This window comes from Leptonychotes weddellii, chromosome 2 (genome assembly GCF_054177405.1).
Source record: "Leptonychotes weddellii isolate Sample4059 chromosome 2, ASM5417740v2, whole genome shotgun sequence".
Classification (NCBI taxonomy): domain Eukaryota; kingdom Metazoa; phylum Chordata; class Mammalia; order Carnivora; family Phocidae; genus Leptonychotes; species Leptonychotes weddellii.
This window is the reverse complement of record NC_138370.1, coordinates 149,470,276-149,497,452: the sequence shown is the minus strand read 5'-3', so window position 1 is coordinate 149,497,452 and position 27,177 is coordinate 149,470,276. Positions and strand designations below refer to the sequence as shown.

General features: G+C 42.5%; 1 protein-coding gene across 7 annotated transcripts in view; it reads left to right on the top strand.

Moving 5' to 3' along the window:
- The window catches only part of FAM114A1 (family with sequence similarity 114 member A1), a 67,416-nt gene that overhangs the window by 19,612 nt on the left and 20,627 nt on the right, over positions 1-27,177 (top strand). For 4 of the 7 annotated variants that reach the window (XM_081812479.1, XM_081812475.1, XM_081812476.1 and 1 more), the window contains exons 3-7: positions 750-837; positions 13,246-13,359; positions 13,478-13,581; positions 15,926-16,060; positions 21,692-21,844. In XM_081812479.1, the coding sequence (XP_081668605.1) occupies positions 750-837; positions 13,246-13,359; positions 13,478-13,581; positions 15,926-16,060; positions 21,692-21,844 (594 nt within the window). Of the gene's footprint in view, positions 1-749; positions 838-13,245; positions 13,360-13,477; positions 13,582-15,925; positions 16,061-21,691; positions 21,845-27,177 lie in introns of those variants that run through there. The other 3 variants (XM_081812480.1, XM_081812478.1, XM_081812481.1) reach the window with 2 other exon arrangements.

Sequence of the window (27,177 nt, the reverse complement as noted above, 5' to 3'; positions counted from 1 at the left end):
AAGACACATTGAAAGGATCTACCTCGGGGCACCTGGGTGGCTCAGTCGGTTGAGCATCCGACTTGATTTCGGCTCAGGTTGTGATCTCAGGGTTGTGAGATCGAGCCCAGTCTCAGGCTCCACACTCAACGTCGAGTCTGTTTAAGACTCTCTATCCCTCTGCTCCTCCCCGCCTTCTCTCTCTCTCTCAAAATAAGTAAGTCTTTAAAAAAAAAAAAAAGAAAGATGTCTACCTCAAAAGACTACCTGTTGCTGCTACCCATCCCCAGGCTTATTGGTGCTTTTCTAGACACTCCACCTGTCATCCATCAGAGCTCCCTTGTATCACCCCAGAGATTTGAAAGTTACCTCTGCCTGGAAGAGAACATTTGTTTAGCTATGTTAAAGTTGCCAGAGTTTTGAACTTTTTCAAATCACTTTGTGCCCTAATGTATTAAATGTTTCCTCCCTACAGCCCTTGTCCCTGTCCTCCAGACAAGGGGACATTTGGGTCTTTGTTAACATCAAACTCCCTTCCTCTCACTTCAAGCCGAGCCCGCAGAAGCCAACAGCACTACTAATCAGTTTTGTTCCAAAGTACACATTGAAATGTGGGTTGGTGTATTCTTTTATGGCCCTTATGAACTTTAAGCCAGGGAGATATGATTCCTGGTGATTTTTTTAAAACCTTTTTGTTTCAAACCAATGGGTGTTTTTTCATTCCTGCATATACTGAATTGCTAACCTTCTGCTAATCTGTTTTTCTACAGGTTGTGGATTTGCCTTCCGGTGGAGGGGGATGGGCAGGCTGGGGCTCCTGGGGCAAATCTCTGCTCTCATCAGCATCTGCTACAGTAGGTAAGAATTATATGTTGCATTTGAATGGATAAAGTTCAGAAGGCTAATAATAGCATTTGACATTTTGATCATACGACGTACTGATAGAGGCTGCCATTAGCCGGCGAGATAATAAGAGCAAATCATTTTTAGTGCCTGCTGTTCTAAGGGCTTCGTGTATATTGATACATTTATTCCTCAAAATAACCCTAGAAACAGGTATTTTTGCTTTCTGCACTTTGGAGATAAAGAAGGTGAATCACAGAGAGGCTAAGACCTTGTCCAAAGTCAGAAGTAGTTGGGTTGAGATTTGAACCAAGTAGTATAGGTTTAACCACTATATTACATTGATCTTAAAATATAAGATTTGAGGTCTTACATTCTTAAAGTGTTGTACTTGTCCTCCCACCTGAATGTTTTAAAATATACAACTAACCTACTCCCTGAAAGGATTTGAGGTATTTCATTAAAATATGCAGGGACAGGGGCGCCTGGGTGGCTCAGATGGTTAAGCGTCTGCCTTCGGCTCAGGTCATGATCCCAGGGTCCTGGGATCAAGTCCCACATCGGGCTCCCTGCTCCTTGGGAGCCTGCTTCTCTCTCTCTCTCTCTCTCTCTCCATCTCTCATGAATAAATAAATAAAATCTTTAAATAAATAAATGAATGAATGAATGAATGAATGAATGAATGAATGAATGCAGGGACAGAGGATATAGAATATATATCCCAAGGCTGGTAGAGTTACTGTAATTGAGCATTGACCTTGACTCTGAGTGTCTTGGCTGCCAGTAGATTATCAATTTTTCATGGAATGATCAACCAAAACTTAGTTTATCTAGATAAATTTCTTTTCCTGGTGTTACATTTTTGAAGACATTTCTTGTATTGGCTCTGTATATACAAAGAGAAAATATAGTGGGCAATGTCTTCATCGGAACAGGTGTGTGAAAATATTCTTCATGTGACCATTTCTCATGGGCATTCTTTGTGAAAACTGAAGGTGTAACATCAACATGTCTAAGCTGATTTAGCAAAGGCATTTCATCTTGAAGGTGGAGAGCGAGGAGAAGGATAGGGGAAGCCGCAGGTAACATAGCTTTCAGATCATCTAAGTCAGGTGTACTCGAGGTATAATCCATGGCTGTTACTCCTAAAAGCAGGAGGGATAGGAAGGCTGAAGAGACTTTGTCCCACTCCAATGGGCCATGGTCACAGTCTAAGGGCCAGATATCTAATTGGATAGACTACCTGCAAGAATGGGTAGACTACATTCCTCTATTTCGTGTCTGGAATGTCAGGGAGCTCTGGCAAAAAGGAGATGGTGGTCAAATAATGTTGGTCTTTGGGGAGACCCTGGAGAGCAGATTTTTTCTGTTGCTAATTGAAGGGGCCAGGGTGCTGTGGATACTACCTATGCAGATGGAAAAATCAGCCAAGTTACAGGAGAGGAGCCTGTTTTGTGTTCTGAACAGGACAGAGTCTCTTCAATAGTGAAGATAGGTGCCTGGAGGCATCCTGCTTCCTAAGGAAAACACTTGAGCTCTTAGTGGGTCTCACATGGATCTTGCCACCCACAGCATGTAGGAGTGACATGCTTTCTGACCCCAAAACTGTGGAGTCCAAAAGTTTTTGACATTTGATATCTCATAGAACAGTAAATAATATGGTTACCAAATTATACAGCTCTCCTCGTGGTTTATGTCATAAAACATGAAGTATTTTGGGTGCTTCCAGGAGTAATAATGGTGTCCAGAAATGTCCTGGCCTATAATGAATTTGGTGCTTCGAAAAGTTCTATTAGAGACAAAGGATTTACTTTCTCATTAAAAAATTACATATAAGTTCCTTCCCCAGTAAACACTGAAATCACCTGCCCCATGGGTCGCAGGTCAGAAGATTTGGGTACACTTACAGGTGCCCCTACCTGGACCTGGTCTGCCACAAGCTCGTGTGTTTGCTATTGTTTCTCATCAGTCAGCGGCTACACCTAACCATTTGACTTCAAGCTTCGTTGGGTCCTTACAAAGTTTTCCGTCCACCAACCGACAGCTTGCCTGTTAAATTTACCATCCATTATCTTCTCAGGTGTCCTGTTGTAATCCGACCTTTGCACAAAGAGAGCCCGGTGCGGCCGTGGTCAGTGGACTGAGTTCCACAGCCTCTGGGTTTTGTTACCTGGTTCACGTGTAACCAGTAGATGATGCTAGATTTACTGCTTAAAAAGCAGGATGTGATTCCTGTGGTGGGTCCCACCTCATCGTGGGGGGCACTCATCTTTTAATTTGATCTGAAGTCAGTGTGTTGATCTTACAGGCTGTCTTTGCATTTGCTGTTACTCTTGAAGTTTCCCTGTGTCTAAGGCACCATGAAGATGAGAAATGCTGGATCTTGTTAATGTTGCGACCACTTAAAATGTCTGGTGGTTCTTCCCTAGCTTTGTGCAGTAATTGATCCGGAATAGCCTAGAGAGGTAACTGTCGCGGACCAGCAGGATCACTGTGCCAGTCACTGGTGCCATATTCCCTTCCATGGTTGGTGCAGATAGGCTGTTTCTAAGATTGTATGACATTTGCACATCGCCCCATAAAATATCAGAATGAAGTTCAGTACAACCTCTGGTATTCGTTGCTATTGCTGTGTAACAAATTACCACAAAGTTAGAGGCTTACAATGATAGACATTGACTGCCTCCGTTTCCGTGGGTCAGGAGTTCAGGTAGGGGATAGCTGGGTTCCCTGCCGAGTGACTTACCAGGCTGAGATCAGGGTGTCAGCCAGCTGTGTTCTTGTGTGATATCCAGGGTCTTCCGGAACCATCTTCCGAGGTTATTCAAGTTGTTGGCAAAATCCACTTCCTTGAGGTTGTAGGATTGGCACCCCCATTGTCTTGCTGGTTATTGGCCAGGGGTCACTCACAGCTCCTACAGGCTGCCTGTTTCAGAGGATAATCTCACCCATGCTTCAGATCTCTCCCTGCAGGAAGGGCCTCATCCCTTTTAAAGGTTCACCTGAGAAATCAGGCCCCCCCAGGATGATCTCCTTTGACAGACTCAAATTCAACAGACTAAGGACCTTAATTATAACTGCAAAAATCCCTTCACCTTTGCCATATAATGTCCCCTAATCATGGGAGTGAAATCCCATCATTTTCACAATCCTGCCCACGCTCCAAGGGGAGGGGATTACCCTGGGTATATACACTAGGGGGCACTCTCTCAAAACTACCTACCACACTTCCCTCTTCTGTTTGAAGTCCTCCTCAGTTATCCCACTAAGTCCAGAAACTTACTTTTTTTTTATGCCTCTAGCTACATGCTGGGATTTTTAGAAGTATTTAAATCTTGACATTTTTCTCTTATTTGCATCCACAATGTCCAAAGGGCACATGAGAGAGCTCAAAGTAATTTTGAAATGTTGATGCCTATTCTAAGAATCCTATTAGACAAATTGGAGCTATCTTTAGAAAAGAAAAGTAGAGTGGAAACTTTTTCCTCACCATTGGTTATCACCCAATGAATGCAAAAGCAATAACCCCGATTACCCTCCGTAAGTTGCTCCTGAGGCATTATTTTGGAGATTTCTGGTCAAGACATGTGTGTCTTACAATAGTAGCTAAAATAATAGCAATACATACTTTAAAACTGGGTAAGGATCTCTCTGCAGACATGAGAAAGAACTAAAGCTTATAGCGTAAGTGGGGGGCTGAAGTTACAGGTTCCAAGGCTGAAAACCTTGGTGGTGGTTGGGAGTTGACTCCCCAAAAGATAATAGGGATTGCAAGCATCCCACAAATGGAGAGGTGCCACAGCCAAGCTCACAGCCTGAAACAGAGGGTTGGAATAGGGTTTACAAAGTTATGGGTGCCATCCTGGGTTGTCGTCCATATCGCCCTGCTACCCAGGGATGGAGAGAAGCAAGCCAGGCACGGCTTCTGTCACGTACAGCCCGAACATCCGCCCAAGACTTTGCAGCACTAATAGGTTATTATCACAGGGCAAAGAAACATATTGGAAAACAGAGCACTCACAGCAGTAGATGAGCTCTTGAAGGTTTATAAATTGCCTGTGGAAAACAAAGAAAGAAAATAACCACATATTCCATCGCAATCGATTCCGGCTCAGAAACCTCATGTTACCCCCAGGGTAATTCTGGTTGCAGACAGGAGTGCAAAACACCTAGTCGGTAACAAAACACAGAGCTGTCAACTGAGCACCAGAAAGAGAAACCAATACTTCTTTTTTTTTATTATTATTATGTTAGTCACCATACATTACATCATTAGTTTTTGAGGTAGTGTTCCATGATTCATTGTTTGCGTATAACACCCAGTGCTCCATGCAGTACGTGCCCTCTTTAATACCCATCACCAGGCTAACCTATCCCCCCACCCGAAACCTTCTTACACTTGTTGAAAAACTACAGTCATAGTAGTTCGAGCTGTGCGGAGTAAGCAGGAGAGCACGTGGAGAATTGAAACATTTGGAAGGTGGTTCTCTCTTGGAAAGAGCACTGGACCAGGAGTCATAAAGACCTGAGCCCTGTCCTCACCGCTACTAATGTGTGATCACAGAGGATGGTGACTAACTAGCAACACCATGCACCTAACCTCTTTCAGACTCGGATTCCTTATTTGGAAAAGTGTGGGTGGGGGAAGTTGAGAAATTCTAAGATTCCTTCCAATTTCCGTAACATGATGATTCCATAGTCTGTGGTTATATATAGAAGGAAAAAGATACTTATAAACCCCTGTGCTAAACGGGAAAATACAAAAAACTGATTGACTTTTTGCTGCTCTGTATTTTTATATTTTGTCTTTTTGCCTCACTACTTTGACCCCAAGGTTAAGGGAAAATGAGAAAAAGTAACTTCCCCACTGCTTATATGAAATCAAAGTTCTCAGCCAACAACTATTTTTGGAGACCCTGTAACTCTTGCATTAGCTTCATCCACAGCTACACTGTCACATTCTAAGAAAACTTGATCACCTGCCGCCCCTGCCTTTGGGCAAGTTCAGAAAATGAAATTAAAATGGTTATTATTTAAGATCCAGGCAAAAACCAGAATGGGAAAGGAAAGTATAAAAAAATTATTACTTTGATGATCATGTCAAAGTGATGCTGTAAGAACCAGATGTGGTTTCCCACCAGCATCTTAGAGACTGACTTATTCCTAGACTATATTGCTAAGCTAAATGATAGATAAACTGACAATCAAAATGAAAGTCGACAATGCTGAAACATATACAAATATACCAACATAAAGATCCTATAGTAGAATAGAACAATTTATTTCTAGATATTACAAAAGCCCTAAATGTTTACTTTTTTTTAAATTCTAGTTTTGACACTTTTATAAGTGTAAACACCCTATACAGGACTACCTGTATAGGGAAAAGGTGTATCTGATGTGTATATTTACCTTTTCAAAATTACCATTGTTCCCCTGTCCCACCCTCTTCCAAGTCACACAGTTTTTTCCCTTCTGCACATTTTAACGAAACCCTTCTACCAGCACTGTCAGAAATAATGATAGCATTTATTCCAGAGACTGGCAAATTTGTCAAAATCATACTACAATGAGAACTATTATATGGGTAAATCACTATTGATATCACATGGATTCATTTTTGAAGGTGACATCGCTGATAATGTGAAAATTCTCAAGGATCAGGGCGCCTGGGTGGCTCAGTCGTTAAGCGTCTGCCTTCGGCTCAGGTCATGATCCCAGGGCCCTGGGATTGAGCCCCGCATCGGGCTCCCTGCTCGGCAGGAAGCCTGCTTCTCCCTCTCCCACTCCCCCTGCTTGTGTTCCCTTTCTCACTGTGTCTCTCTCTGTCAAATAAATAAAATATGTAAAAAAAAAAATTCTCAAGGGTCATCAATACAAAAGATTATAGGATTATAGGTTATAGGTTGGTGCATGGAGTTTGTTCACCATCAGTTACAATCTATGAATAAGACCCAGGAGGGGCGCCTGGGTGGCTCAGTCGTTAAGCGTCTGCCTTCGGCTCAGGTCATGATCCCAGGGTCCTGGGATCGAGCCCCGCATCGGGCTCCCTGCTCAGCGGGAAGCCTGCTTCTCCCTCTCCCACTCCCCCTGCTTGTATTCCCTCTCTCGCTGTGTCTCTCTCTGTCAAATAAATAAAATCTTTAAAAAAAAAAAAAAAAAAAGACCCAGGAGTTCATGAGTCTGTTTGATGGCCAGGCATATGCTATCAGTTCAGAGACACTTCTTGTCAGTTTTGAACCTAAAAAGAAGTAACTGATTACAGAGTGGACACGAACCATCATTATGGAGAGGGAAGACTTTTCCAGAAGGAAGATTGAATGGCTCCTCTTTTTGCTTTAGTCGAGTGAAGCAACATCATCTGTGTGTTTTTCTAAACAACTACTCCTCACAACTTTTTATACTATCTTCAATTCCTTGATAGAAGTCTGAGATGCAGCAAATATTTCTAAACTATGTATTCCTCAAACCTCCCCCTCCCAGAATGGAAAGTGATGCAACTTTCAGAAGACCAGTTAGCACTATCAAATTTGAAAAATGCACATACCTTCTAGCCCAGCACTTCTGTTGATCCTTTGCAAAAAGTCATTAATATATATGAAGATGTTCAATGTAGAATTCATCCAGCAAATACTTATTGTGCCAGGCACTATTCTAGGCACTTGAGATAAGGCAGCGAGCAAATGACACAAAGACCCTCTCACCCTAGTAGGGCTTATGTACGAGTGAATGGAAGGAGACAGATGATAAACAATACATAGAGTGAATAGGAAAATGATAAAGAGGGCTAGAAAGTGGTAAGTCCCCCAAAATCGTAAAGTGGAGGTACGTAATGTAATGAGCACTGGGTATTATATAAGACTGATGAATCACTGACCTCTACCTTTTGAAACAAGTAATATATTATATGTTAATTAATATATGTTAATTAGATTTTGGGAGGTAGTCCCCCAAAATCGTAAGGTTTTAAAATGGTGAGGGCTAGTCCTCAGGGAGGTGATATTTGAGCAAAGACCTGAAGGAGGGTGAGGGACTTCACCCGGCATCTGAAAACCTTGAAACACGCCAAGTATCCATCCACAGAGAAGGTTAAGATGTGATCTAGCCATTTGGAAGAATAATCTATGCAACCGTTAAAAAGAATGAAGCGGATCAGTGTTCTATATCGGATGCCCAGGAGAGACCCAAGCAGAGATTAGGGTGTGGGAGTCTCTCTGTGAAGTGCTCTCAGGAGGAAGCCTTGCAGGAGAGTCAAAGATTGGGAAGCAGAACTGGGCCTTGGGAGAAGCTGAACTATAATGCAGTTGTGTCTGAGGCTCCGCCTGCCCCCTAGGGAGCTGGGGGGTGGGGGGCGTGGTGGTCAGGATGACTCTTTTGAGTCATTAATGCGAAGAGCAGCATACATAGATAGCCCCCACCACCACCTGTATGTGCTGAGACCTCCACTGTATATTTTGAAGTGGAAGAGGCCAGGTCCAGAACACTTACACGTATATGCTTTTTAAATTTTTTTATGAAAAGAATCACAAACAAATAAGAGCTATTATCTTTAGAAGGAAATGGCGGGTTGGGGGGGATGGGGAGGAAGGCAGAGTCAGAGTCTTTTAAGAGTGCCAAGCACTTTTCCTTTTGAAGGCCCTCTTAATCACAGCAAACATAATGAAACGTAGCCGTGTGCCTCATTAAATATGTAATTTACGTATAACTGTGTAAGAGTTGAATTCATTTGAACTACAGTGGGCCAGTTGACCTAATATCACATTTTGAGTACATTTAAGTAAATATTGATTCATTTCTTTTTTTAACACTATTTTTTTATTTCTTTTTATTTTATTTTATTATGTTATGTTAATCACCATACATTACATCATTAGTTTTTGATGTAGTGTTCCAGGATTCATTGTTTGCATATAATTTTCCTTTTTGTCTTTTAGAAGCAATATGTTTTTTCAGGTCTTAAGTATTTCCATAGGGAACACCTGGGTCTCAGTAGGTTGCGGGTTTGACTCTTGATCTCAGCTCAGGTCATGATCTCAGGGTCATGGGTTGGAGCCCCACGTCAGTCTCTATGCTCAGCCTGCAGTCTGTTTGGGATTCTCTCTCCCTCTCCCTTTGCCCCTTCCCCACTCACACATACTCTCTCTCTGTCTCTCTCTCTCTAAATAAATGGATAAAATCTTTAAAAAAATAAAATAAAATAAAAATCAACCAGCTATATCAGGAAAGTGAGATTATAAGATTTTTTTAGTTTCTTTTTTATATATCCATTTTTTAAAGAAAATGAAATGAAAAAAACATTATATTAAAAATTAAAGTATTTGCAATGACATGGATGGAATTAGAGGGTATTATGCTAAGCAAAATCAGTCAATCAGAGAAAGACAATTATATGATCTCACTCATATGTGAATTTAAGAAACAAAACAGAGGATCATAGGGAAGACGAAATCAGAGAGGGAAACAAACCATAAGAGACTCTTGATCATAGAAAACAAACTGAGGTTTTTCTGGAGGGGAGTGGGGTGGGGAGATGGGGTAACTGGATGATGGACATTGAGGAGGGCATGTAATGTAATGAGCACTGGGTATTATATAAGACTGATGAATCACTGACCTCTACCTTTTGAAACCAGTAATATATTATATGTTAACTAATTGAATTTAAATTAAAAAAATAAAATTAAAATAAAAAAATATTTAAAAAATTAAAGTGGAGAGGGAGCCCTCTGGATGAGCTAGCTGATGCCCTACTTATAGATGCTTTACTGTAGGGGACCAGTAGAAAGTACTCCTAGCGCTAGCCAGTCATCCAGGGTGATACAGAGAACTGCTGTTGCTTCCCTAAGTTACCACTTGGACAGAGAGACCCTCCCACCACCAACAAATTATTTTTTAATTTGTTTTGATCTTGGGTTTTGATCTTGGTGGACTCACAAAATAATGGCTTGGTGATATCGCAGTGCTTTTTGGAGAAAAAAAAATGAAACTGGATGTATAAGATAACACCACACCGTGTCTTAGGATCTATGCCTGCACAGCATGGGGGTGATCCTAAAAACATCACATTATGCCGACCCAAGGCCTGGCTAAAAGGGGCAGGATTAGAGGAAGTTTCCATTCCGGAGGTGACCTTCACCTTGCTCTCTAGTCAAGGTAAGGTAAGTCAAGTAATTTTAGCCTAAGCCAGTGTTTTAAAAATAAGAAAGCTCCTGATCAAGGATCTGATTTCTAAGCAGTTATAGAAATGGGACTAAAATGACATTTTATCAACTGTAAATGGCATATAAAACTTTCTAAATATAACATAGCGACTAAGTGTGTAAATTCTAGAGTTAGGACTGGCTTCAAATCCTGCCTCTGCCCTTTATTGGCTTTGCGACCTTCGGCAGACGATTACATGTCACCAGATCTCCATTTTCTCCACTGTGAAATGGGAATAATAATATCCCTTACCTCATAATGAGAAGACTAAATGAGATAATTTACTAGACTAAAAATATTTAGTCCAATGCCTGGGACATAGTAACTGTTCAATAAATGTTGGCCAGGACCAAGGGTTTCACGTATTTCTCCTGACCTTGTAGGACCCTGGGAGATAGATGTTATAATCCTCCTTTCAGGGAAGACACAACAGTAGAGACTCAGAGAGGTTAAGTAACTCACGAAGATCACACAGCTAACAAATGACGGAACCCAAATTCCTCCACAAGCCTCCTGACTCCTAAGTTAAGGATGTTTCCCACTAGAGTTTAGGTGAGAAATTAAACACCAGCCAGTCATTTAACATTTGCTTTAAAATGATACAGTTTCACAGCATTTGTACAACGTTCTTATCTTCTTTGCAATATTCACCTATTTCTGTGCAATAAGTCAAGGCATAAAGGATAGCCTACTTTTAGAGCCGTGGAATTTGGAGGAGTTTCATTACTTTGAGGATACTTAGGGTTCGTGATGATGTATAAAGAATCCATGAATTATACACTAGAGTATTATTCGTATTTGTTAGGTTTTTTTTTTCCCCCGTTACTGGTAAAACCTAATCAATATCTCTGAGAATGAGTCACTCACAGTCAAAAGGCAACAACTCCATATTATTACTTACTTATTCTGGGCACTAGATGTCACACTAAGTAAAGTTTTAGAAGTTATTCTTCAAAGTAGGGTGTGGCATCGTCTAAACCTTATCTGTGAAGAACCATAGCTTTCTATTTCTGGTAGAATGCAGTAAAGATGTACTTTAACAAAAGAATTCAGGAAAGAGAATTGTTCATCAGAAAATAAGTTGGAGCAAACTTAAATGTGTGCAATTTTTTGTATAGCAGTTATACCTCAGTAAAGCTGTGTGTGTGTGTGTGAGAGAGAGAGAGAGAGAAAGAGAGAGGCTGGAGTAGCAGCATAGTATCATATGTACTAAACAGGCACATCCCATTTATATGAACACAAACATGGTATTTCCTTCCAGAAACAGTAACTCTTCTAGAGACAGTTAATGCAGACATACCCCTAATCATTTGTGTTCTGAGATGGCGAGAAGCTGTTTTTTTTCCTAGGAAAAGAATCAGACGTGGTCCTCACATGAAAGGGGCAAAGAAGGTGAAGGAGATAATGACAATGAGCTTCACTGAACCCTGCGTGAAGGATGTGGAATCATCTTTCTTGTACCGCTTTCACAAAGAAAGTGTAGCAGATGCCTCCCAGCCTTCTTCAACTCATTTATTACTTTACTTTAAGCCCTCAGAAATCTCAATGAGAATCATGATTGTGATTTGGATGTACATTATTTCCTTTTGGAAAATATATGTTTTTAAAATATGGCAAGGAATATGGACTCGGTGTGTAAATAAGTTCAATGATATCCTTTAACTTCAATGTGCTACTGAAATTCCAGTAAGTTTCCCTTGAAATGCTTGGAATTTACCGGAAGCTAGAGAGAATGAATTTCAGCCTTAGTTTTAGCAGTTACAGGGCATGTTTTTTTCCCAAGTAACTTGATAATAAGTCTGAACTATATCTGATGAGCTGCACATGAATATAGACATATTTCTGTATGAAATTAATGTGGTAAGCATTGTAAATAATATTTCTTAAGTTTCCCTGTTTTCTCGATAGTGTATAATGACAGGTGATTTCCAGTGGATTTAATTAGTCCTCTGTTTGGTAAATATCAGTGCCCTGATTATGTTAAGATCACTCTGGGTGGCTCAGTCGTTAAGTGTCTGCCTTCGGCTCAGGTCATGATCCCAGGGTCCTGGGATGGAGCCCTGTATCGGGCTCTCTGCTCTGCAGGAAGCCTGTTTCTCTCCTACTCCCCCTGTTTGTGTTCCCTCTCTCGCTGTGTCTCTCTCTGTCAAATAAATAAATACAATCTTTTAAAAAAAAAAGTTCACTCTGATAAATAGAGTTACAACCGATAAAATACTCTTATTTGGGTTTGGGATTCATCCATGTCTTTCTCTTATTCAGGAGATGAATAATTGGTCATTTTGACAGCGCTTTCTAAGAGTAGGTGCTTCTCTTTGGTTCTCAAATCCTGCCATGATTTGGGACTTTTCCCCCACATATTAATATTGCTGCTGGCCTGGGTTTTAATAACCTGACGTTGCCTGGCTTCCTAGTGAAATCTTCGCCTTTTTCCCTGCAGACTGAGGGGGAGGTGCGTGCTGAGACAGGGGCACACCGGGCTATTGCTCCTTCAAGGACCCAAACAGCCACTTAGGACTCTCAGTAGACTATTAATTTTTGTGTTCAGTTTGGAAACTTGAGAAGAAAAGCTACAGCTCATCGTGGGGGCCTCTTAGGAGGAAAAAAAATTGCTCCATAAAATGTGGACAAGACTCTTTCTCTGCCAGGCGGGGGGGGGGGGTTGTTTGTGTGTGTGGCAGGGGTGCTGGGATGAGGAGGTCAGCTCTGTGTTTACCAAATAGTTCTCGAATATGCTCTGTGCTGGGCTGCAGAGAATGTGGATGTGCGGGCCCCGCTTGCCTGAGCTAAAGCCAGTGTCCTTCATCCTGACTGTTACTGCTTAGGACAACTGTCAGAGCCGTTGGGTGCCCCTCCTGTTTTCTCACCGATTGGACTTTTAATTTTGACCTATCAGCCCCAGACCTTGCACTCTCTGCCCCGAAAGAAGGATGAACCCTTTGAGAGAACATGATGAGCCTCACTTGATTTCAGTTCAACAAATATGAATTGAGGGTCTGTGACGGGCTAGGCCTGTAAGGAATCCAAAAATGAATAATGCATGCCTGTTTTGAGGAGTTTAGAAAAGAGTAAAGAGGATACGTCCACGCTGCTAACCACCGCAGTCTCTTACAACCAGGGTGGACACCTACAGCTCACGACAGCCCTGGAACATGAGCTATTGAATTGGCAGACCCAGGGGTTTCTATTGTTTTCCTGAACCATACTTTTATTTCCTGACAGGCCATGGATTGACAGCAGTCAAGGAAAAAGCAGGGGCCACCCTGCGGATTCATAGTGTAAATTCCAGCTCTCCCGAAGGGGCCCAACCTGATGCTGAAAATGGAGTGCCTCAGAGTGAGTGATGCATTTATTGGGGGCGCTTTTTGGACTTGGGCCGTATGTGCACAAATGGAAGCTTTCTAAGCTCAGATCAGCAGAATGAACTCTAAGAGGATGTTTTTCTCCCAACTAGCAGATGTGGCCACAGATCAGAGCCCTGCAGAAAGCCCACCCACTTCTCCTGCATCCGGGTCTCGGGGCATGCTGTCAACCATCACCAACGTCGTTCAAAACACAGTGAGTCCTTAGCTGCTGCTCTGTTTCCCCTGTGTCTTCCAGCACCTTCTTTTGATATTTGTATTTACCAGTGACCCAGATACATTAAAGATGGCCTCGCTCATAACTTTGGATTATGGTTTTATTATGCTTTTTCTCCTCCAGAGTAGGCGTAACCTTGGCACCAAAATAATAAGGGCAAAAGATATATATTTTATGTTTAAAAGAAAAGAGCTGCTTAGAAGGAATATTTTCAGTCTGATGTAACAGTGTCCTTTCCAACAGCTGCAAGGACAGCCTCTGGCTGGGGGAGGAGAGAGGGCTCTTTCTTAGAGCTGAGACAGCTGTTTTTCCTAGATGGTCTGTGTTTCTTAACCTTCAATTTGAAAATGATAAAACCATTCAGATTAAAAAAAAAAAAATGCTGGTAGGGAATTGGGAACAACATCCCGAGATGTTTCTGAAGTGTTTCCAGGTAACTAAGACCGACATTCTTCCCCCATCCCTACCTCCCAATTCCTACTCTCCTAAAATAACCCTGTTTATTCCCCCGCCCCAGACCCCTTCCTGCCTCCTAAAGAAGTGTGTTATTGGCAACAACACACTGATGAATAATGAAAAAAGAGGGAGGCCCCCCCAACCGAGATGACACACCTAGCTGGTCTTCAGTGACAAGAAGAAAAGGTTTATTTTCTGCCGTGTAAAACCAACCAGCTAGTTTTTCTAGAAATATAGTTGCTATCCAACTTATTCATTCATTCATTTAAAAAAAAAAAAGGTGATCAGCCCTCACTGTGGGGCAGGAGCTATGCTAGATGCTGGGCATATACTGACAAACAAGAGGGCAGAACATTCTGGAAGATAGAGACAACTTGACAGGCAAGTACAAAGCAATGTGGGAAGAAGAGAAGGTGAGGGTATCTTACCCAGACTCTGGGGTCCGGGCATGCCAGAATTAGAAAATGCCAGCTCTTCTCCTGGTGACTTGAGGCCCTGTAGACTAAGTAGGGTGAATGGGAAGCAGCAAATGTGTTTGAGCAGTCAGAGAGCATCGCAAGTCCAGTATGTCTACAGTGAGGGGTGGGTAGGATCGGGGATGGGGAGGAGCTCCTTCGGTAGCCGTGGTTATGAGACTTGAGTTCCTCGTCTCCCTGAGACAATGCAGGGCACTCTGAGTTTGTCTTCAGCACCCCCATTTCCAGTCTGTGTTCACTTCTACCTTCTGATACTTTCTTTTCCAAAGTTCCAGACCCTCCCACCAGGTCCGCCCTTCATCGAAGTCCCTCTGTCCTTCCTTCTCCCATGTGATGTTTACCAAAGTAACCCCTCATAGGGTGTTAAAAGAAAATAAACCATATTACGCAAAAATATACATTGCCGATATCCCCTAGTCCTTCCACAATATGTGTGTGTTAAAATCTGTTTTATAGTGTGACTGTTGATTGGCTCCCAAATCTGAAAACAAAGTCTAAATGTCCAAGATGGAAATGACAACTAAAGTATATTCAGTGAAGTCTAATATTGCTAATGAAGCAATAATTAAGATTAGAAATGTATATAGGCAATAACATAATACTAAAATATAATGTATATAAATTGATGTAAGGTGGAAAAAACACAGATGTATGCATAGTGTAAGAGCAGTTGTGAAGTGGGAGTGTTTGTATAGAAGTTGCAAAGAAATGTAAGCCGTTCTATTTATATGAACAGTTTATGTGAGTAAAGCTTGGTTGTTTTAATCTTTCTTTTTTAAGGAAAACAATGGCTGACAAAAGGATTTGCAGAAGGGTAACTGTATGATCGAACAGTTTCTAAAGCCAGTGGTCTATGGAAATCAACCTGTCTTATTTCATGAATATACTAATTATAGGCGGTTATTAGTAGTTTCTGAAAGTATGCAAGAGCCATCTGACACAGCCTGGGGGTCCTATACTCCAAGGCTCTAGATTAAAGAATTCACTAAATTGGCAAGAGTATTTGACATCTTAATAGACTGCTCCACATAATTCTGTTACTTGGGTTAACATTCTTTCAAACAAAAACAGTAGTGGGATCACCTATTAATTTTATGTCTTAGATACATATCTATTCCTACACACAGAACCAGCAAAATTTATCCCAATATGCTTTGGTTTTTCCTAAGCACCCTTTTTAAATAATATCATCTGTCCTACAAATTATATGACATATGCCCTTCCAAGGAAAAGAAACTAGGATGAAGTGGATATTAAGAAGACAGCTAATGAGAAAAAATTGTGACTTTATATTGATTTTAATATCTGAAAATGGTGCCATCTAGGAGTTGCTGACTGCTGTGGAAAAGCAAAAGGCAAAAACTAATCTCATGCAATTATTTCATTGGCAGGGTAAAAGTGTCTTAACGGGTGGTCTTGATGCTCTGGAATTCATCGGTAAGAAAACCATGAATGTCCTTGCGGAGAGTGACCCAGGCTTTAAGCGGACCAAGACACTCATGGAGAGAACCGTTTCCTTATCACAGGTGGGATTATACACGTTTGCAATGTTTTCTTTCAGTCTGTAAAGTAAATGCATTTTTATGTATCTTTTTTAATAGGTATTTTCAAGCACATGACTTAAATTCAAATGACATAAGATTAGTAGAGAATGAAAATTGAGTTTCTGATACACCTCTTTCCCCAGCCACTTGGTTTCTCATGGGAGACAAACACTGTTAACAGCTTCTTATGGATACTCTCAGAATTATCATATAGCTATACATACATACATGAGATGGAGATACAGATATACAGATACGTAGATACATAGATACTTTCTCAGACCAATGGTGGTATACTAACCACACTCTTTTGTACCTTGCTTTATTCACTTAATAATTTCTTGAAGATGATTACATTTTTGCCATTTGTCTTAGTCCACTCAAGCTGCTATAACCGAATACTATAGACTGGGTGTCTTACAAGCAACAAACACTGATTTCTCATAGCGCTGGAGGCTGGGAAGCCCAAAATCAAGGTGCTGGCAGATTCGATGTCTGGTGGTGGCCCATTCCTGGTTCACAGACAGCTGTCTTCTTGCTGTGTCCTCACATAGTGGAAGAGGGAAGGAGCTCTGTGGGCTCTCTTTTATAAGGACACTAATCGCATTCAGGAGGGCTCCACCCTCAACCTAATCCCCTCCCAAAGGCCCCACCTGCAAATACCATCACACCGGGGACTAGGTCTCAACATGTGAATTTTGGGGGTACACAAGCGTTCAGTTTATAACACTATTGTATGTATTCCAGCTCTACCACGTTCTAGCCGTATGACCTTGAACAGGTTACTTAACCCCTCCGTGCCCTGGTTTACTCATCTGTACTGGGTATAACATCACTACCTACAGATAGCTTTGACGTAAGGATTAAATGAGTGAGCATAGTACCCGGCTCTCAGCAAACACTCAGGAATGCCGGTTATTGTTGTTATTATTGTGTGTCCATATAATAGGTGGAAATGGTATTTCATTTGCATTTTAATTTACAGTGCTCTTACTATGGGCAAGGATGGGCTTCTCTTCTCACACTTCCAGTTTTAAAGTTTCCCAACCCTCCTTGAGAAATATGATACGAAGAATTGAATCTGTGGGCCACCTGGTAGAGCTCAGTCGGTAGGACATGTGACTCTTGATCTTGGGGTCATGAGTTCAAGCCCTCCATCGAGGGCTTTTACTTTAAAAAAAAAAGAATTTAATCTGTGTTTTGCTTACTTATAGTAGTCAGGTAAATTAAAAATACTATTTATCTTATTTTCCAAGTATAGAACACTAATACTGAACTTGCTCTTTTAGATGGCACGTGCCCAATTCATGCGCCGCAGTGCAAGGTGGCCCCTTGTCCCCTTCTTCCCTCACGGTCAGATATACCGCGTCTGTCTTTGCCCTCCTGAAATCAGGAGCGGCGGATATAGCCCCGGGTTTTGCAAATTTCGCAGGCAGGACGAACATAGCTTCTCACAGCTCAGTACTAGGAAGCCACCGATGAACTATTACTGACACCATGTGAGTGACAGTTCCTGAAAAGCTTTTGTTTTAAACTATTTCCCCTTGTCTCTTCCAGAGTAACCCTCATATAACCACTCTGCTATTATAGCTCAGGTCGGGACTTGGCAGGATCACCTAAACCACCACCCTACTGATCTTTAAAAAGAAAACAGAGGGACGCCTGGGTGGTTCAGTCAGTGAAGCATCTGCTATCAGCTTAGGTCATGATCTCAGGGTCCTGGGATCGAGCCCCCGTGTCTGGCTTCTCCCTCTGCCTCTGTTCCCCCCCCCCAACTCGTGCTCTCTCTCTCAAATAAATAAAATCTTTTTTTAAAAAGCATTAAAAAAAGAAAATAGATTTATATTAATCAGGTAATTAATACTAGATGTTGCAAAACAAAAGCGACACAGAAAAACCAACACTCAAGGATCAGTGTGGCTAAGAAAAGAAAAAAGTCTATCTTTTGCTTCTATGATGTAAGCATTCCTGTCCAGGGACTCTCCAGGTAGCTCTTTTCTGAGCCCGTATCCCGTGACTCTGCCATCCTAAAATTCGTTACTTCTAGCCTCATAGAGAGGGGAAGGTGAGATGGGGAGGACTAGGTGGGACAACTTAGAACTTTACCCTCATTCCTCTGGCCAAAACTTATCACACCTATCTCTCACTTATCTACCTAATTCAACTCAGGGAGCTGAGAAATATAGTTTAGCCATGTGTCTAGGAGGAAAAGGATATTTGGTGAGCACGTAGGAATATTTTTGCCATGAGATTTCATATATCTATAAAATTTCTATATACATATATATACATATATATTCACATATATACATATATTACATATGTGTACATATAAGCATTCCTATGTATACATATGTAAGTATATATGTAGGTATATAAATTTGATTCTGGTTAAGAAACTGATAATGTGGGGGAAATGTGACCAAGTACAGAAACTGGCTAATTCTACTCTCGTCTGAAATTTACACACCTCTAAAATGGAGAACTGGATCTGGTCAGGTTCCCAGATTACTGTAGGTTTGGGGCCACCTTCACAATTTTTATCAGCCTATTGCTAAAAAGTAAGGAGCAATGCTCATGGAAATATGTCACCTGAGAATCCACACTAGCCATCTGTAATGTTTATTCTAATTACACATCAGAAAAGTGCAATGAGTATGGTACCCAACATTCGGGGGCACACTTGAGCATGGCACCTCTAATTCACATGGATCACCACAACACTACTGACTCTAACTTCCTGCCACACAGTAACTTTTCATTCATTCATTCATTCATTCATTCATTCATTCATTCCACAGACGCATTTTGAATGTCCACTATGTGCCAGGCACTCTTCCAAGCACTTGAGATACATCAGTAGCCAAAATGGATAAAAATCCCTGTCCTTAAGGAGTTTTTGTTACAGTGAGGAGAGATAAACAAACCATCAACATTATCTAGTATTTTAAAAGATGATTGAGTGCTGTGGGGGAAAAAAGGAAAAAGAGCAGGAAGAAGGTATGTAGGAGTGAGGGGCAGGTTAGGTATTAAATTGGATTGTTGGGGGGGTGGCCTCATGGAGATGATGACAGTTGAGCAAATAATTTAAGGAGATGAGGGGCTTGACCATGCTGAAATCTGAGTGAGGCACATTCCATGCAGCAAGAGCAGCTTGTGCAAAGGCCCTGGGGCAGGAGGGTCTAGTGTGGACAAAGAACAAGATACTACATGGTGGGAAAGGAGTGAGCCGGGAGGAGAACTGTTACAGATGAGGCTAGATTACTAATGGGGAGCAGGTCATGGCAAATCCTGGAGGGCATTTGTAGGGACTTCAGGTTGTACCGTTAGTGAAATGGGGAAAACGTTACAGCATTTCGAAAAGAGGAGTGACAAGATCTGCCTGTAACAGGAGCACTCTAGTCACTGTATTGAAAACAGACTGGGTATGGGGAGGGCTGAGGGCAGGGAGACCAGGTCGAGTGTGTACCCGTGCAGGCTGTCCCAGGAACAGAGGCCAAGATGGCCTTGACATGTGAAGATTTTATTAGGGGAAATGCTGAGCGAGAAAGTGGAGGTGGGGGGCAAGACGGCTGAGAGGGCCGTCAGACTAAGATGCACGTCTGACCCCAGGGATCGGGAGAGGGAGAGAAGATGGGGTGAAAGCATCCTAGGTTGCTGTGTCCTCTGAGGAAAGGCGGGCAGGGCCCTGGGACAGTCCTTCAGCTGATCTCCCGGGACAGGTCTCCCCAGGGTCCCTGCTGCACTGGTGATTCATCACGGGAGGCGTGGATTGCTTCTTTAAGCAACTTTAATTTCTCTCTATCTTCTGAGTGAATCCAGCATCCGGGGCCCTTGGTCACTGATGCTGCAATTCTCACTGCCTCCTCAGGGGGCAAGTGCTGTTACCTAAGCAGGAGGACGTGGGGGCTCAGTGTGGAGCCCTGGGGGCGGGGAATGCTGATTCCAGGGATATTCTGAAGATCAACCCAGACTTCCTGTTGGAGGGAACGTGGGGTGTGAGATAAGGAGGCAGCAAGAGCGACTCCACGGGTGTTGGCATGAACAGCTCAAAGGATGAAGCTGCCGTCCATTGACATAGGGAAGTCTGTTGGGTTTTTCCTAATCCACACTGAGTAACTATAGAAGCCCAAAATGTTCCTACACACATTCCCTGAACTTCTCCCGTGTTCTGTCTGCATGGCACAGGGTGGTCTCCGGACCCACAGACGCAAGTCTCCAGAGCTACCCTTCTGTCCGGAAGAAGACTCCCACGCCACAACCACTCATTGCTGTTCCAAACCATCTCCTTTTCCTTTCCAGGTGGAAAATAGACCGACATCCTCTGGGAAGCCAGTTCTTCTTTAAGCAACTTTAATTTCTCTCTATCTTCTGAGTGAATCCAAATCATTCCAGAGCGACCTTCCCCACGCCCCCTTCGTTTCATCCCTTCCCCTCTGTTCCAAAGCACAAAGTTAGAGACAGAAGTGGCTCTCGGGAAAGGAAGCAATTTTGGTGTCACTTGGTTGTTTTGTTTTACCAGTGCCGAGTCAGGAAGATCAGTGAGAATAGTTGGGTTTTATTGTAAGTGTTAAAAAATCCCCAGTGGTCATTTGATGGAGTTGTTTTGAAAATTTTAAAATTCAGAGCTCGTGCATATGTAGTCTTACAGACAGACAGAGGGGAGAATTCTGTCGGAAGCCCAGTGAGTTTTTGGCTAATGGCCTCAAGAACCCAGAAGGAGAAGACACCCAGTTTAATTGACACCCAGTAAAAACCACAGTCTGTTCTTCCATGATCTTTCCCTTGTGAACTTGTGGCAGCCACTGTGTTTATGGTGCTCTCCAGAGATACTAAAGAACCCTATAAACATAATGCCCAGGAAACTTAATAAGGAATCAAATAAAAGATGCTTAGAATCACAGAAAGCAAGTGGAGGAAATTGGGAGTGACTGAGGTACTCGTGTTCCTTTTGTTCTCTTTATGTAATCAACAAAAAATAACTGGAGAAAAATGATCAACATGGAGAGGAACTCCATTCCCAGTCTTACTTCTCAAGAACTGATAAGCTAATATTCTTATTTATACCGAGTATCTGACAAGGAATGCATTATGAGTTTATATTTTATGAATTTTTTTTCATCGAAGATGGTTAATAACCACACACATAAAATTTTTAAAATAATGTAACTCCGATCAAAGACCAACTTGTGGCTACTCTGAGGTCTGGCTGGGTGCGGAAGTTGCAATGAACCCTATCACAACAGATTACACTTTCCCGGTGTACATCAATTTGCTCACTATAGAAAATTCGGGTGTTTCAGAAAATAAGGAAATTAATCACACACACAGAAAACACTTCAGCGGAAACCATTGTTCGTTCAGCTTCTGTTTTGCTTCTTTCCAATCCTCTTGTGAGCGGTAGAATTTTTGCTTTGTTGTGTATATAGTGAACATGTAAGATTCGACGTGTAATATGTAAAAACTGTCAGTAGAATCAATGAAAGAATCATTTTGTTAGAAATTCCTAAGTGACACAAAGACAAAGCCAGTCCTCATCTCTCCCTACATCATACAAAGGAAATGAGGCTTTCAAGCCCACATCCAGGGCACAAACATTGTGTGTTTCTGCAGATGTTAAGGGAAGCCAAGGAGAAAGAGAAGGAGAGACTGGCCCAGCAGCTGACGGCCGAGAGGACTGCCCACTATGGGATGCTGTTTGATGAATATCAAGGTTTGTCGCACCTGGAAGCTCTGGAAATCCTTTCCAATGAAAGCGAAAGCAAGGTATGTCTGCCCTGGTCGCTTAAAATACCACGGTCACTAATGTGTTTTCTTACACATGAAAGAAACTGGAAAGTCTGCCATTAAAATATCTCCTTTTTAGGGCCTCATTAGTATTGGGCTGAGGTCACAAATATTCTACAGCCTGATGACCTCCTCATGTGCCATCTTACTTCCTCTCTGTCCCGTGCTAAGCTATTACCCTGCCCCAGCCCCAAGAGGGCCAGCAAAACAACAGTCCTCACTGCCCCCAGCTCATGGGACAGAAGGCTGCTCAGAAACTTGGCTGTCAGGCTCCTGGCCCTGTGCTTCCCTTTGGTGATGTAGCACCCAGACCAGGGATGCCCTACCAGGCCAGGCTGCCGCTTCTACCCTGTGAAAACAAAGCAGCTGAGGTTTCTTCCAGACTGCAGGGTTTAAATACGGTTTTAGGGGCTATATAGTGGTTTATTCACCCCTTTGTTAAAATGCCTGGGCCACCAAAGGCAGGATCATCATACTGGGAGTTAAAGTTCTATTTGAGAATGTTCCTGAACAGAAACCTGGGAATTACCTGACAGCCCCGCACATTCGCATTCCCCCACTGGGATCTCAAGAAGCAAAACAGAAATAGCAGACATCAGCAGGGTTTGGAGATTTTTTTTTTTTTTTTTTAGAGGATCTATGTGGGAGGGAGGGTTATTGAGCCAATATTCATATGGCCCTTCTATAGTCACTCTTCTAAGCAGTTTAAACCTATTGATTCATTTAATTGTACATACAGCTCTTTCGTGTGAAAGTCAGGCTGACTGTACTCCGGGGTGTACTTCCGGTGGAGCCCACAGGGCAGCACCCTGGGAACCTCCTGGGAGAGGCTCTGGGTCATCTCAGTAACATTGGCTGGAGAGAAGCAGGCCCTCTGATGCGAAGAGGAAGTTGGAAGTGAGCTTTAGAACGGCGAAGTGATTCTTGACTCTCCCTCGGCCACGTCCTCTAAGTTAGGACTCTGAGGGGGTGGAGACATTCCTGATGCCCACCTAGACGGGGAAAAATGGCCTCTGCCGGGTAACAGGCCACCAAGAACCAAACAGGATGGAAATGGCCCTCCCTCCAGGTGATCGAGTTACATGTTACTATCTGTGTTTATTTCCTCTTGTTGTTACCATGAGCCATCAGAGAGAGTCTTCTGGTGAAACTGTGAAAGGGTGATTTTTTTAAAAAGCAAAATCGTGCCTCATATACAGATACAAAATGAACATGAATTAAAGAATTTATTTAGCCCCCTTATTACATGAAGGAATGTTATAACTGGTTCAAGGGAAAAAGCCAACACACACATTTGTATGGAGTAAAGCAATTTTGAAATGAATGTGCAAATGGGCATAAACCTGTTTTTTCCGCAGGAGGGGAGGTTGGCCCTCTGCTAGACAGAATCTACTCACCTGTCTATAGACAAGAATTATTTTGCACTGCTATCAGTGAGCTACAATCTAAAGAGCTGTGAAATTGCTCCCATAGACTCAGAATCAGATAATCTGGTAATGCATGCTCTAGAAAATGCAGTTTTCCACGGCAGCACAAATTGCTCCTACAAAAGCTGGATTTCGAATCAGCCATTACGTGATCAAATACCATTCAGTAGCTGTATGATTTTGGACCCATCTCACTTCAATCTCCTTATCTATGAAATGGGAATAATAATAATAAAACCTACCTCGTAGGAGTATTAAAAGAATTAAATGAGATAATCCATGTGAAGCCAGTTGCAGCTCGCTTAATACATAATAAGTTCTCAATAAATGTTAGCTGCCTTTTTATACATGTAGGTATATGCATGTATGTCGACATTTTATTTTTACATGTATTCTTATATGTATGTGTGTGTTATTATTAAAAACATGACAGGGATGCTTGACCCTTAAGGTTATCATGGTGTAGAGAGAGTCTACTCTGGTGGGTTTCATTGCAGGTCTCAGCTGTGAAAGTCCCAGGTCCCTAGAAAAGAGCCCCAAAGGACCGATGTTGCTAGGAAGGGGATTTGGTCCCTGGAGGAAATGCAAACATTTCCCTCTGTTTGCGCACTGCTCCTATGAGCTCTGCTTTCTTCCTCCCCCCCACCCCCCCCACCCCCCCCACCCCCGCCTAGAGATTTTTTTTTTTTTAAGATTTTATTTATTTATTTGACAGAGAGAGACAGCGAGAGAGGGAACACAAGCAGGGGGAGTGGGAGAGGGAGAAGCAGGCTCCCCGCAGAGCAGGGAGCCCGATGCCGGGCTCGATCCCAGGACCCTGGGATCACGACCTGAGCCAAAGGCAGACGCTTAACCATCTGAGCCACCCAGGCGCCGCCCCCCCCCCCCAGAGATTTTTATAGTAGTATTCATGGTAAGGAATGCAGAATGTTTTCATGGATTAGTATCGATAGTTACTGGGTGCTGTAATAAACAAGTCCTAAAAACATATGGGTCAAAATCAGTAGGAGTTGTCCTCATGCCTATAATAGTCCAAGATGGGAGTGCCTGGTCATCAGGCAGCTTTCCTGCTTTGGGGATTCAGCGGCCAGACTCTGTCCATCTTGGGGCTCCACTAGACCCATCCTGATACTCACAGGCCTCTGGCAAGAATACAAATGGAGAGCCCTACTGGGGTTGTCAGATTTAGCAAATAAAAACACAGGATGACAAGTGAAACTTCAACTTTTGATAAACAATGGATACTTTTTTAGTATAAATATGTCCTGTGCAATATTTGGGACATACCCTCATACTCAGAAAATATTATTTATTTAGAATTCAAATTTAACTAGACCTCCTACACATACCAAATACTTAAAAGCTAAAGGACTTTTGGGGCACTTGGGTGGCTCAGTCAGTTACACTTCTGCCTTCAGCTCAGGTCATGATCCCGGGGTCCTGGGATTGAGTCCCATGTCGGGCTCCCAGCTTGGCAGGAAGCCTGCTTCTCCCTCTCCCCCTCCCCCTGCTTGTGCTCATGTGCTCTCTGTCAAATAAATAAAATCTCAAAAAAAAAAAGTTAAAGGACTTTTGAAACAAACTGTTAAAGAAAATATATTCCGTCATCCTACCTCAACAAACACACTTTCATAACGACTTTGAAAACCAGGTTCCCATTCAGAATTCTCAAATCCCTCACATGTCCCACCACCCTCCTGCCTGCTCTTGTCCCTTTATTTCCAGCTGTCTCTCCCTTCAAGAAGCTTTCTGTTCACATGTGAGGATGCCCTGGTTCAAGCTGCACCTGCAGCCCTCCAAACAGCTAAGAGGTGGATGGTCCCACCACAAGGAGCATAGCCTGGGAAGAGATCCATACAGGCTGTGGAAGGGAAACTTTAGTAACTTTAGTACCTAGAGAGTGGTCTGGAAGAGGGAGTGTGGGCTCTGTGTGGGCACATCCCTTTGGCCCTGTGGACTCCCCTGGGTCTGAGTATTGGCTGTCACCATCCTCTAGGGCCTCCTTGTCTTCTTTATCCTAACAGCATAAGGACAGAGAGTGTAGAGGGTACACTCCCATTTTTAAAAAAATATTTATATTTATTTTTAGGGAGAAAGAGCATGAGCAGGAAGGGCAGAGGGAGAGGAAGTGAGAACCCCAAGCAGACTCCCCACCCATGGAGCCTGTCGTGGGGCTCGATCTCATGACCCTGAGATCATGACCTAAGCCAAAACCAAGAATCGGACGCTCAACCAATGCACCACCCAGGTGCCCCCACTCCCATTTTTTAAGAGCTTTGACCCAGAAATGATACACATCACCTCTGTTGACATTTCGTTGGCTAAAACTTTGACACATTGCACAGAAATATAAGGAATTACTATCATGACTATTCTATTAGATTGATTCTAGGATGGCAACAGGCATGGCAATGTGGTATACTATAAATCTTAAGAAAAAAACCTGATAATTTCTATTGCTATTATACTCAATAGCTAACAAAAACAGTAAACAAGAATCTTCAAAATGGCACCCCATACTCCCTTTCAGGAAAAAGATTGACAAGGCAGACTGTCTACCCTTGTGTTTCCAACAACACTTAGCACAGTGCCAAGCATATAGTCAGCATTCTATGAATATTTATTGAGGAGTGCATGATTATTTATTACTGGATTGAAGTAAAGATTTATTGCTCATCACCTTGGCATAATGGAAAGAACTAGGAGGAAGCAAGAGATACTGTGGTAGAAAGACGCTGACAATAGAGTCCTTTGCTAAAAAGAACCCTTCCCAAAGGATACCCAAAGCATAAAACCCCAGTGCCTTCCCTCCCAGAGGCTGGCTACCCTCCAGGAGCCATGGGGAAGCCATAATGTCTCACACCTGTGTATACATTTTCACCCGTGTTGTGCTCAAGCCCATGGATTCAATAATTACCTTTTAATTTTACTCTTAGAAAACTGCTGTTTGGAAAATATATCTAAAGTGTAGGAATCTGCCGTGGGTCTATCTAGGACCCTGAGGCCTACTCATGAGTGTATGAGCTGAAAAAAAGGCTCTGAAAAGGTCAGAGCGAAAAGGCCTGCTGGCAGCCATCATGCAGGGTGCATTTCCTTCCACCTGCTGAACTCTCTAGCTAATGAGTTTTGTGTTGATGGCTTCCTGCTGAGCTTCTCCCCAGCCTCCTTGCCGATTGCATTATGCCCTGGTGATATGCATTACGATTTTTAGGAAAATGGTGCCCTGTCATCCCTGATGCTCTCTCTCTCACTTATCCTGGCGTGTGAATCTACTACCATAATGAGTATTAAAACATATTCCAAAGGCATTGTGGTGCGTCTATGGGCTTTCCCTCCAGAGCAAGTGTTTGACCTGCAGAATGAAAACATGAAAACCTTACTACTTTATACCCTTACTTCATTTTTTTTTCAGAAACCATTCGCTCATTTATTTAACAATAGTGATTGAGTAGCTTCCATTATGTCGCACTCTACTTTTATTTTTTTATTTTTGTTTTTAATTCAATTAGCCAACCTATAGTACATCATTAGTTTCAGCTGTAGGTCAGTAATTCATCAGTTGCGTATAACACCCAGTGCTTATCACATCACATGCCCTCCTTAATGCCCATCACCCAGTTACCCCATCCCCCCACCCACCTCCCCCCTACTTCATTTTTTACATGGTTCTCCATGCACTTTGGCCATTTTGGAAATTCAAATCAGTCTTCAGATTCGCAGAGGATGACTGGCCATGTGTGCAGATAATTTTCAAATGTTTACACAGGACAGTTTCAAAAGAGGGGTTCTGAAGACAGTGAGCAGGGAGGATATCAGTTGAAGCATCATCCTCTGTGAACTCTCCCTGCCCACCCTCTTGCCTCCCTAAGGGGGACTGAAGTTCCC